The sequence below is a fragment of the Podarcis vaucheri genome (genome assembly GCF_965113315.1).
Source record: "Podarcis vaucheri genome assembly, chromosome: 14".
NCBI lineage: Eukaryota > Metazoa > Chordata > Lepidosauria > Squamata > Lacertidae > Podarcis > Podarcis vaucheri.
In genome coordinates this window covers 28,801,090-28,812,728 of record NC_138752.1, presented here as the reverse complement: position 1 = coordinate 28,812,728, position 11,639 = coordinate 28,801,090, and the positions used below count along the sequence as shown (strand labels likewise).

General features: G+C 48.9%; 1 protein-coding gene across 2 annotated transcripts in view; it reads right to left on the bottom strand.

Annotated features, from left to right (window-relative positions):
* Nucleotides 1–712: 712 nt before the first annotated feature.
* Nucleotides 713–11,639, bottom strand: part of SPG11 (SPG11 vesicle trafficking associated, spatacsin) — a 35,706-nt gene continuing 24,779 nt past the window's right edge. Inside the window, exons 25-40 of one of the 2 annotated variants that reach the window (XM_082198218.1) lie at nucleotides 11,295–11,567; nucleotides 10,915–11,115; nucleotides 10,414–10,521; nucleotides 9,931–10,093; nucleotides 8,913–9,127; nucleotides 7,615–8,386; nucleotides 6,911–7,053; nucleotides 6,542–6,743; nucleotides 6,235–6,372; nucleotides 4,944–5,077; nucleotides 4,387–4,494; nucleotides 3,545–3,713; nucleotides 2,785–2,873; nucleotides 2,416–2,571; nucleotides 2,150–2,301; nucleotides 713–1,711 (exon numbers count right to left, since the gene is read on the bottom strand). In XM_082198218.1, the coding sequence (XP_082054344.1) occupies nucleotides 1,531–1,711; nucleotides 2,150–2,301; nucleotides 2,416–2,571; nucleotides 2,785–2,873; nucleotides 3,545–3,713; nucleotides 4,387–4,494; nucleotides 4,944–5,077; nucleotides 6,235–6,372; nucleotides 6,542–6,743; nucleotides 6,911–7,053; nucleotides 7,615–8,386; nucleotides 8,913–9,127; nucleotides 9,931–10,093; nucleotides 10,414–10,521; nucleotides 10,915–11,115; nucleotides 11,295–11,567 (3,204 nt within the window). In that variant the 3' untranslated portion in view covers nucleotides 713–1,530. Of the gene's footprint in view, nucleotides 1,712–2,149; nucleotides 2,302–2,415; nucleotides 2,572–2,784; nucleotides 2,874–3,356; nucleotides 3,402–3,524; nucleotides 3,714–4,386; nucleotides 4,495–4,943; nucleotides 5,078–6,234; nucleotides 6,373–6,541; nucleotides 6,744–6,910; nucleotides 7,054–7,614; nucleotides 8,387–8,912; nucleotides 9,128–9,930; nucleotides 10,094–10,413; nucleotides 10,522–10,914; nucleotides 11,116–11,294; nucleotides 11,568–11,639 lie in introns of those variants that run through there. The other variant, XM_082198219.1, reaches the window with a different exon arrangement.

The following is an 11,639-nucleotide window of genomic DNA, read 5'->3' as shown; positions in this document are numbered from 1 at the left end:
TGCTGGATTGGGGCAAACCCACTGCAGGGTTTTTAATCACAGGACATAAAGTCTTGTGGCACCACAGAATTCTAACAGATGTCTTAGTTTTTGTGAACTGCAGTAACTCCACCCCTGCCAAAAAAAAAGTCCAAAGGGGCTTAGAAGCAGGGAGGAGTGAAGTAGGACTGCTTGGGCAACTGATTGGCCAAGAGGGCACCTTCACGCTCTTCCCCAACAGCAGAGCCAGAGGCCAACAAGTAGTGTTTATCCTACCCAAATCCCTCTTCCTTTCCACTGCTATTTGAGGGATGGATCTATGGGGAGATGCTAGGCAGGCTTGCTGTAAGCAAGGTGGGGGTGAAGGACTAGACTGGTGGGCAGGCATGGTTTGGGGGAAATGGACCATGTCCAGAGATTCCCCACCCCTGCTCTCTAGGGTCAAAAGGCTGTTATTTAATCAGATGCTTATGGGAAGATTTAATTTTAATTTGCCAAAAAGCAATAAAACCATCAACCTGTAAGAGGTTGCTATGTTTTCTTTCTTCCTATCCCCTCTGACTTGCCCCCACTAACAGCTACAAGCTTGCAAATGGATATGTATTTGAGGAGCAAGCAAGAATTGTAGTCAAGCAGAGATTTCTTTCCCCAAAAGAGCTTCTTTGACTCACTGTGTACCCCAACTACAGGGAGCCTTGTAATGTTCTGTAGTCTTCACACAAGTAAACACCGCCATAGCTCAAGCTGTATTGGTGACTTTAGAAACACACAGCAAAACATGAGTAACAGATACATTGGAAGACCATTTCTATAAACACTCCTCATTTAACTACCTTCCTACAGACAAAAACACACAGTGCCACTGTTGTTGACGCTCATTCTGAAAGGTAGTAAAAGCTGGGCACTGGTGTTGGCTAAGGAACAGCTTTGCAGAAATGAGCAAGAACAACTCATGCACTGGAGTCCTAAGGGTTAGAGGAGCTCAGCACTCTCAGATAGTGCCTCCAAGTTTCTATGACACTCCACCTACCTTGTACCCGAAATACTTTGAGAACATTAAATTATACATAACCAGGGAAAAGCAGGTATGGCAAAGTTTATACCATATGTTCAATATTAAATCTGCACAAAAAATATTTTTATACAGCAAATGGTTCTCCAGTTATTCATATCATCCAGCAATATGCAAGGGGGAGAGGTTACCGAAGAGAAAGCCTGCCCTCATCATTTTGTAACCCAGAAACTCAGCTGCAGCTTCAAGAGCCAGCTTAGTTTTTAAGTAACCTCTATATTCAACACAAGGATTCCCAGAGAGAAAAGCTCTCTCCTAATAAAAAGTTCTAACTTCAACTGTCAAATTAACTCGAAACCAACCCTGAGGTTAATATTCCTTACCATTTCATACCATTGATTAATGCTGTCGTCCGCTTTGTTGCACGTTTCAGATACTGAAACAAATGTAACCGCTTCTGCACAAACCCCTGCCTGTACTGACCGGAGTTTCCTACAACACCAGTGATGGCTGTGGCTCTTCTTTCTCCCAAGCATCGTCTAGTTGGCCAGCAGGTCCTTCAGACAACAACCTGTCTGAGCATCTTTTAGAAGCGTGTTCACTACGTCGCTGAACTGGTTGTCATAAGCCAGCTTGTAATACACATAGATGTCATCGCAGTAGGTCAGCAGCTGCTTCAGGTTTTTCAGAGCAGGCTCATTGGCTGTGTGCTGCTTGAACCTGGAACAGAAGGTCACAGAGGGGTTAGACATAAGCCTTGTCCCCCACACTCTGCCCTCTGACAGGATCCCACTTCTACCTGCCAGCTAAGTGCAGCAAGGGAGGAAGGTGTTGCCCTTGGGACAAAAAGTTGCCCAGTGGAGGGAGAACTCTACTTTCAGTACATACAGTATGACTGCATCTTGCCAGGGTGGGGGGTTGGTTCCAAGGGTCCTATATAAACCTTGGAACTGCTCCTGTGTGAACCTTCTGGAGTGGGCCCTGCTTCCCAAGCACGGCAGAGAGCTTAAAAGCTCTCAACTTTGCTTGTATTTCAACTTGCAGGATTGCAACCTTCAACCGAGGATTAGAGTGAGGATCTCGACTCTACAGAAAGCCTGATTTGGGGAATGTCTCCCACTGGGAGAAGTGGGCTGCAAATGGTTCCCTTGGACTCACTTCCGGGCTATTTCCTCAAAGGTGCTGGTCTTGAGCAGGCCACGCTGCTTGTACTCCTCCAGGTAGCTGAAGTCTCCCTTCAGGATCACGTGCTGGTACAGGACCTCAGCCCAGTCTGGGATGAAGTCGTAGGCCTCAGCCACAATGGCAGCCTGGGGAGAGACGGAAGAGAAATGCCAGCTGACATCATCCTCCCAGGAATGTGCACTGTGTTCTTCCATCAATAGGACACCACAGGCTCTTGTGATGGTGCCTGGCATCCTTACCTGGTAGAACCTGGGCAGGGACATGATACACTCCAGCAGGCTCTTCCTGCTCAGATTGATCAGCTTGGTGCTGTGGCTGCTGTTCAGGAAGTGGAGTTGCAGGGTGATGAGCTTTGTCAGCCTGTTGCAGCGCAAAGACTGGCGCACACAGAAGTCCTAAGAGAAGGGAGTCAAAGATGCACGGATGAAGCTGAGTGGCTGCAACTGCCTTCCCTTCTCCACACACACACTTGCAAGCTGGTCACAGCCCTCTTCTCACATCTGATGCCACCTCTGTAACTCTACGGGACACATCAATCCCTGAAGCAAACACTAACAAGGCCCTGCCGCTCGCCTTTCCACCTTCACTCAGTCCCACTCCCAACTTGCCTTGGAATAGCTTTCTGCAGCATCTATGTAGAGGGTCAGGGCTTTCATCAGGAGCTTCTTCAGATTGGGCACATCCTGCAGGCACTCCTCTGAAAAGGAAAGAGGTGTTGAATACCTTCATGGGGAGAAGGCAGCAAATACAGAACCAAATGCCAAATCCAGAGGGAGGGAAGAGAGGTAGCAAGTGAACCAAAGATGTATCCACCAAAGCTAATCCAGGCACCTCAGTGAGGACTCAAATGATAAGCACAAAGCAAGCAGATTATGCCTTTCATTAGATCAACCTAGGCTGATTCAGGGCAATGTGTACTTTCAGGTATAGGCCTCCCTAATGCCAAGTTTTAAACTTGCTGTGGCTCTACTGGCCATTGCCTGATTTTTCTGAAATTTAGGCATATCATACACCTTTCTGAACAGACGCCGTGTGCTAAATTTCATACTGCTAGGACGAACAGTCAGTTTTAGGGACCAGAATTTTGGGGTCTAGAATGATAGTTGCTTCCTTAAACTATGGAGCTGCTCTCGTGGTTCCATCACATCTCCTTCTTCACAAGCGGTGAATAAGGAACCAGGGTGTTGAGCACCTGTTATCCTGGGCAGGTGGGCTCTCTGCATGTCTGGAGTATACTGGCTCCTCTTTAGCTGGAGCTGATGAGAGTTGTAGTCCAAACTATCTGAACAACACGAGGCTGGCAAAGGAGTTCATTCCTCTTCAGACAGACTGCCCATCTACCCACTACCCATTCGTCTGGCAACTTACCCCACGGCTGGGATTCAATGAGCTTCAGCTGGGTGTTGGCTGCCGCCTCGTGGTTCTCCCCAATCTCTCGGCACATGCTGAAGCAGAGGGCAATCATGTTGTGCTTCTCGCTGTCCCCCGGGCGACAGCGCTTGATGTAGTCCAGCAGAGCTGTCTTGAGGGTCCCGCTCTGCCAAAGTGGGAGGGAGGCAAGGAGTGGATGTGACAAAGAGGAGTTGAGAAAGCTTGCAGCTGAGAACAGGGGAAGCTAGAGCTCTCAGGCAGAGCCCCCAGCCCCCCCCCCAAAAAAAAAGTGTATCTAAAAAGGATTAGAAGAGCTGGAGCCACAAGTGTTAAGGAAAGGAATAGCTGCATTTCAACAAGTGAGAGAGAAAAAGCCACTATGAAAAAAGGAGTGTTTTAGCTTTATGGCTTTACTATAGCAGGGACATTCTGAAGTGGGGATGCTGTGACTGGAATGATGATTTGGCAAGAAGGTAACAAATGGGAAGACTGAAGGCACTGCGGGGGAAGCAGATTTGAGAATTGAGAATGAGCCTTCAGATAGAGAAATACTTTGAGCTGCATACAACTGCCACCTGTCCCAGGCCAGTCAAGTTCCCTTCAGAATAAAGAGCCAGCACATATCCTGGCTTCAACCTCCCTCCCTTGGATCACTCAGGATGATAATCCCCATGTGATGGCAGGCAGGCAGGCAGACTAAACCTCATCCACATCCTGCTGAAAATAAAGGCTTCAGACTCAATGACACATTTACATTTGGATTCCCTCTATTGTCCCTCTCATGGAAGGGTTGGAACTCTTGAGAAAGGATGAGGCAGATTTGCGTCTCCTGCACTCACCGGATCCAGCTTTTTCCTCATGAGCACCTCAAAGTAATGCTTCTCGTGCAGCAGGTCAAAGATATATGTCATCTCGTTGTATCTGCCAATGCCAGTGAGAAGCCGAACCTTTGGTAGGAAGAAGAGATAAGGGCTTGTACAGCAAGGCAGGCAGAAGGGCCTTACTCTGTGTCATCATGCACACCGAGGTAAGCCAGAAGGTCATGGCAGCCGCCACCACCCCTTCTTAGGGGGCACAACAAGAAGTCTGTGGAAGGTTACTGATCAGCCATTTCCAATAGATGGTCAGGGGAAAGCAAAGGCAGCTTTCCTGCCAAGCCATGGGAAGCCAATGAAGGCTGCACATACTGCTTCTTATAAGAGGAGCTACTTGCTAACATCAATGCAGAGGGCAGCAGAGCATGAACCATCTGTGGGAGTCTTTGACCTGCCACTACCTTCCTTTTTCAGCAAAGCAAAGGGATGTCTTGGACCCTTCGAAGGCCTGGGGTGTGTGGGTGTCCCTGCAACCAGTTCACATTTCCCACAAATAGGGCAGCTTTAGAGCAGTCACGTACCACAAGACCATATTCTTCATTGGGTGCCAAATGCTCCTCTGTGAGCAGCCGGGCAGCTTGCAGAACCCGCGTGATCCCTTCCATGTGACAGGTCAAGCTGAAGCAGTTGTGGGCCAAGATCAGCAGCTCTGTAGCTGAAAAAGAAGGAAAGGGGTTGTGGTGTTTGCCTCCTAGGTGGGTCATAAGGAAAGGGTTAAAATAAGTGTGGTGTGATTGGCTAGTGAGAATGCAAGGAGGGAATAAAAGTTAGAGTGGGAGTTTTTGGAAGTCAGTGGAGTTGAGTTGAGAGTTGAGTTGAGTTTTGGGAGGCTTAGGTGTGGGTTGGTAGAGTTGTATTGTGAGAGAGTGAGAGGAATTGTTAGGTGGAGTCAGATAGATAGTTGGAATAATCAGTCTGGAGTTGTTAGGAACTAAGAATAAGAAACTGCCAAGTAAAATTAACTGAAACCATAAGCTTGTTCCTGCATTTAAAAATAAACTTGATTATTTGTTTATGTTAACAACTGACTGGACTCCATGCGTTCCTGTGAGATACAGGGTGGTGGCAGTGGAGAAAGCAATCGCAGTGGCGGCACAGGGTCAATAGACCGTCAAACATCCGGGGGCCCTGTGTGTGATCGCCACAGGGGTCTTCATCAGCAAGCACATTTTTTGCAGTTTTGCAGGTGCTCTCCAATACAAGGGAGACCCCCTCCCCGCCCCAATTTAAATTTCTCCCTTGGCCAAAGATTGTGTGGCATCTGGTCCCTCAACTGCAAAGTGGAACAACAACTGTCACTTTCACATACACTGGACAGGGACAGCAGCACTTGGAGGCAAAAGCTCCTCAGATGCTCATAGACAAACCTGTTCCCTGCCTTGAGGACAGCTAGGTGAAGTCAGAGGCTACTCCCTTTCCCCCCAGAACTGCTAAATGCTTTTTTATGAAAGGCTCCAGCAAAAACCTGTACTACTGCTAAGACAGATGGAGAATGGCAGCATGTGGGTCAAACCCTTCACAACCACAGCTCCAGCTTCCTGGCATCAATGAGCATGATCGGGGGTGGGGTGGTTGCATTTTCCAAAGGAAAACCACACAAAGACAGCAAACAGAAAAAAGGGCACCCTCCTCCTGAGGCCTAACCCCACCTATGTTTATGTAGAAGCATAGTCCCAAGAACCTGAATAAGATCTGCATTCAAGTAAGCAGGCTTTGGATCGCAGCCTTAGCCATGCAGCATGCTAGTGTGCTGTTACTGGATGTTTGATCCCTGGCCAAAAAGGATCCTCCACCTGCCCATCATTGACTTACTGCATGCAAGTTCCCCGTGCGGCACAGATGAGATCTTGTCCAATAGCTTCATGCCAACCAACGTGTGGTCCTGGCACAGTTTAGCCAGCTGCAGGAATGCCTGGCTCTCCTCTGCTGGGTTCAGAATTTGCTTTTGTTCTGTATATACAAATGACATATTGGTGACAGGATATTCTCCAGCTGACAGGGGGAAGGGGAAGAAACAGCACCACCTCCACTCCTGCCCAAACCCAATCCTAAGTCTTTCCGCCTCCCCACAAGTTATAGGATTATTCTCCTTGGTCAATAGCAACAAAGCAGGACTCACTGCCTTTCCCTTGCAAAGGGGCCAGCAGCTCTCGGGTGACTTCCTCGGCCACAATCTCTGCAACGGTTTCCAGCTCCATTCCCTGTGTAGTGACAAAGGCCTGGGCTTTTTTGCACCTGTCCGGCTGCTGAGAAGACAGGATCACCCGAAGCAGCTTCTCGGAATCATGGGCAGAGATCTCACTGAAGGGACAGCCCAGTTCCTGCAAAAGACCATGGGGAAGTCTTACGTCTGGGATCCTGAGGCGTCTCATCCTCAAAGGGCCCCTCGGTGCCATGCTGGAAGGCAAAGCCCCCACTGGAGAGATCCTGCAGCTCCCACCACTGTAGCACAATGGCTGCCCCTCTCCAGTTCCCAACCCGCACTCACCTTGGACAGCTCAAACAGGCAGAGGACCTGCCGGCAGTAGTTCCGCCCGTGGACACATTCTGCCAGCAGGGCCTGCAGGCTGCTCACCACCTCGCTCTCTGGGCCTGGACCTCCTACAAAAGACCAGGACTCAAGGCTCGAGGCTGAAAAGGAAACAGAGACTCAGGGTACCAAGGAATGAGCAGGCTGAGAGGGTTGCTTAGGCAGGGGGGAAAGACAAGGCTGGAGATGGACAGGGCAAAACTGGGAGGAGAAAACCAACACTGGGTGGGATAAGGGCACATTTCTTGCTCTTCTGAGCTCTGGAGGCCGGAGATTTTTAAACACAGGGATTAATTAGCTGTGATTCCTATATTGCAGAGGATTGGTTTAGATGACCCTTTGGGTCCCTTCAACTCGACACTGCCATAATTCTATGACAAACCTGAGCATTGGAAATGTTCAGTGGTACTCAACTGATCAGCTGCCGCCTTCCCTTCTCTTCCCCCCTCCCAATTTTTGAAGGAAAAACATTGCAGCAGTTTTGAATGCAACGAATGGCAAAGTTTGAGATCTAAGAAACACCTACATTTCTAAAGAACGGGCAATGACAAGACCCACAAAATGGCAGAGAAAGGAAGAAATGGCCCAGGAGGGTCCTCTGTGGACTCCTGAGGAGAGATGCTTTTGTCCAATTTGCAGCTCCAAATGCTCCTGCTACTTACTGCTCAGAGATTTTTTCTTTGAAGAGTCCTCTCCCCCTCCATTATTCTTGTCCTTCGCCTCCTCTCTCTCTCTTGCTGCAAGGATGGCATGAACCTCTGGGTGAAACTCACTCCGAAGGACTTCTCCAGAGGCCAGCACTCTGCAGTGCAAGACCAGCAGGACATCTCGGCTGTAGAAGTTAAAGTACCGGCAAACCCGGCTGGCCTCGTGGATGCTCCCCTCGTCCAGCAGGCGCCCAACCAGAAAGCTCAGCGATTCCACATCAGCCGCAGAGAGTGTGGCTTGCAAGGATGCATTGTGTGAGGGCAAACCCTCCAGCTGCAAGTACCTGGGCACGTTCAAGGCAGCCAGCTTGGAAAAGGAAAACTCCTTGGCTAAGGAATCAAAGGACACTTCACCGCTCATAGAAATCTGGTGGGAGAATCTGTGCTTGGCCTTCTCAGGGCCCTGCTTCAAGGTCTGCTGAGCGATGCGGCAAAGCCAGATTTCTTTCTCAATCCCTTCCAGCTCCTGAAGCGGAACCGGATTGCTTTTAGCTAACCAGTGGCCAGCCAAGGTCAGCAGAAGTTGCCTCTCCGAGATGCCAGATGTTCTCCCCTCATCCAAGGACTCAGACAGAAGGTCTGCCTGAGCTAAGAAGAAATTGGAGGCCGCTTGGGTTGAGATCGCATTTCTCATATAGTTTTCGTGGCATTTTCCCCAGAACTCGATCCTTGTCCGCTTCTGAGGCCAGTGGCCAATTTGTTGCAAGAGATGAATATTCTGGAGGACCTGCAAAACACACAAAAGATCAAAGGGATTCTCAGCCCCATCTTTCCATGACAACCAATGAAAGGAAGCTGAACTACTGATTCACCAGCTATGGCCATTTGTCGATAGGGAGAGCCTGGCTGCAACTCCTGTTTACATAACATGAGACTGCTCTTGAGAACTGTGTGGAGATGGAAGATAATGACAAATGTGGCTGCTAGCATACTGATGGGCCTGATGGCTCAAGAACATGTACCAACAGCTTTGAGAGACCTGCACTGGTTGCCTGAGTCCAAGGTGATGGCTTTGACAGATAAATACGTATTCCCCTCTCACTGCCCCACAGCAGGAAACTACAAGCACCTCATTCTTGGTCCCCAAGTTCCCTTACTTACTCATATGTAGCCAAAGGCAGCACCGGATCTGGGACTGAGCCACCAAAACTAGAGGCTGAGTCCAACAGATGGGAAAGCCACATTCTAATTGTGCCTTGGTTGGAGATGGAACATAATCAACCAAAACATGAGTTGTCAAAAGGTTAGCGCACCTCTTGGATCACCACGTTGTCCACAGGCAGCTCTGCCAGCTCTGCCACCTTCCGTGCTATTAGGAAAGAGCTTTGGTCCTGCAGCTCCTCCAGAATTCTTCTGCACTCCTTCTGGAAATTCTCTGGGGTGTAACTGCTCAGAATGGCACAGTCAATGGAGACAGGAGAGTCCTTCAAGGTGAAACTGAGGGCACTCAGCTTCTTCATATCAGGCCCTAAGCACAAAAGCAGCCCAAAAAGAAACAGGTCCTTAACTGGATAGCCTGTGCTTTAATGACACAGGTTTTTCTGGAAAGGAGCAAAGAGGATCCCCATCAAGCTGCCCATGCTGTGGCCCTTTGCTGAGCAACAGCTTTGGCAGAAGTGAAGTGGAGGGCAACAAAGGGAGGCCTAGGAAGGGAGGTCTTTTTGGCTGCAGAGCCCCAACTAGGGGAGGCCCACTTGGCATCGGTATTTTTATTTTATTTTAGACACCAGACCAAAAACCTTCTTGTTCACCCCAATGCTTTTAAATTGCTGACATGCTGCTGTTACTTCTAATTCACTAGTTTATTCCCATGTTTTACTTCTTCTATTTTTAAAGTTCACAAGCCAACCTGGGATCATTTTAGATGAAAGGTGGTATAAAAATGAAGCAGAAGACAATCATCTCTCATGCAGATCAGTCCCTGCCTTTCTAAGCAGCACTGAGAATGCGCATGATGGACAAAGAGAGAAGTGACTGGGTTTCCCAACATGCCAAGGAGAGGCGGGACTTGGAAAGGGAGGGGCTGCTTTCACACATGTGCATCCCTTTTTCTGGTCTTCCAAACCTCCTGGATTCCCATCTTATTTCCATGCCCCGGAAACCAATGATTTGACTACACTTAAAAGCAGAATGAACTCAACAGCTGATGCTCCTTTACTACCACCTCCTGAGGGCTGCCTGGTATCAGGCACTGAAAGCAGATTTCAAGAGGAAGTCTTGGCTGTGCAGGTAACAAATTACTGACAGGGAACCAAAGGAAACTGTCCTTACCGTGAGGGAGAACGGTGTCCGTATCTGCAAAAAGCTGAAGGACCTTTCCCAGCTCGTACTGAGTCCTGCACTGCTGGAGCATCAGCTCAAGAAGAAATGAAGCCTGCGACACCAGCCAGGGCACAGGCAAGAGGAGAGGTGGGCCTTCGGGTAAGGCTTGCAGCTGTGCAAAAATCATTTTGAAAGTTATCCAAGTGCCAAAACATGCCTCTCCCCCACCCTCTCCTTCATCTCTCTGACAAAGTAAGCCAACTTGTACAATGCAAAGAAGTCGCGTGGTAGGGAACTGGGCAGGACACACCCAAGGAAGAAGGGTGGGCAGCGATACGTGTGTGCCCGCATGCTCAAACAATCCTTCAACTGGAAAATTTAAACCTCACACACTCAAGAGAAGACCATGCTCTAGCCTAGAGATGCTAGCTACCTCTGTAATTAAAGAGTTGGTTCAAAAGCTTCAGCAAGCAAAGGGAAGGGTCTGCTTACTCTTGAAATACTGGCTTGGAATTCAAGGAGTCTGCTCTGCGCTTCGCTGTAGTTTCTGTAGTCCATGCACAACTCGTACAGCTCCAGGATCATCAGCAAAGGGGAGTCCTGAATAGATTGATGCGAATTTATGTTCAACATTCTTCACAAGTGTTGCACCATTTATTTATTTAAAAATACACCTCTGACATTGAACACCCCCCCCCCCAATCTAGCTCCTGAGACTCTGAAAGTGTAACCACAGCAGGGGGCAGAAATTGGACCATTTCCCTTCCTTAACTTGGAATGGAGGGTTCATTTGGGCGGCTCCATGTGCAGTCTCCATGTCTCGTGAAGCTTTCAGTTTGAAGAAATCACACACACACACACACACACAAAGGCACTCTAGAAAATGTGAAGTAGCACAAGTTAAACAAATGGAAGTTGCATGCTGGGGCGGTTTCTGGTGCACCCAGCAGAGGCAGCCCTAGTAATATCAGGTAAAGGGACTTAAAGAGTTACCTTCAGAAAGAACTGAAAGCCGCGAAGAAGAGTTTGGATTTTCTGCCTCTGGAGAAGTGTCTGCCAGAGGGCGGCCAAGTCCTGAAGATCCCATTCATGGGTTTCCGCTGAGCCTTCCAAGTGGTCTGTCACTTGGGCAGTGGTGGAGCTATCCAAGGAAGTTATGAGCCAAACACAGAGGCAATGGATAATACTGGTGTCCTTCCAAACGGGTGAATGTGGCCAGAGAGGAGTGGGAAAGAGGTAAAGAAAGTTAGATACAAGGAGGAAGTGACCCATGTTGAGGAATGTACTTGCAAATATTTCTAAAATATCACACATGCGGCCTACGAAAATAAATGAACAACAGAAGCACAGGGCCATCCTCAGAGCATTCTTACCTGGAAGCATGCAGCAAGGACGCTCAGGATGGGAGCCTGGTGTTTCACAGCTTCACCCAGAAGGTAATGCCAGGGACGCGGCTGCTCCTGACACCAAAGGAGAATGCGGAAAAGATCACTGGTGTGGCTGCCTGGCTTTTGCTCATGCCTCAGCCGGTGGGAGTTGCCACCCTGACCGTCCTCCAATGGAGTAACTGAGGACTGCAAACTCTCCAAGGCCAGCCTCAAGTGGTCCTGCAGAGGAGGAGGAAACTCCTGGAGGATGGGGACAACCTGGGGAAGGGAAAGAACAAACTAGGTGAACAATATAAAGTGAACAAACAGCGCAAAGAGGCAAGCAGACAA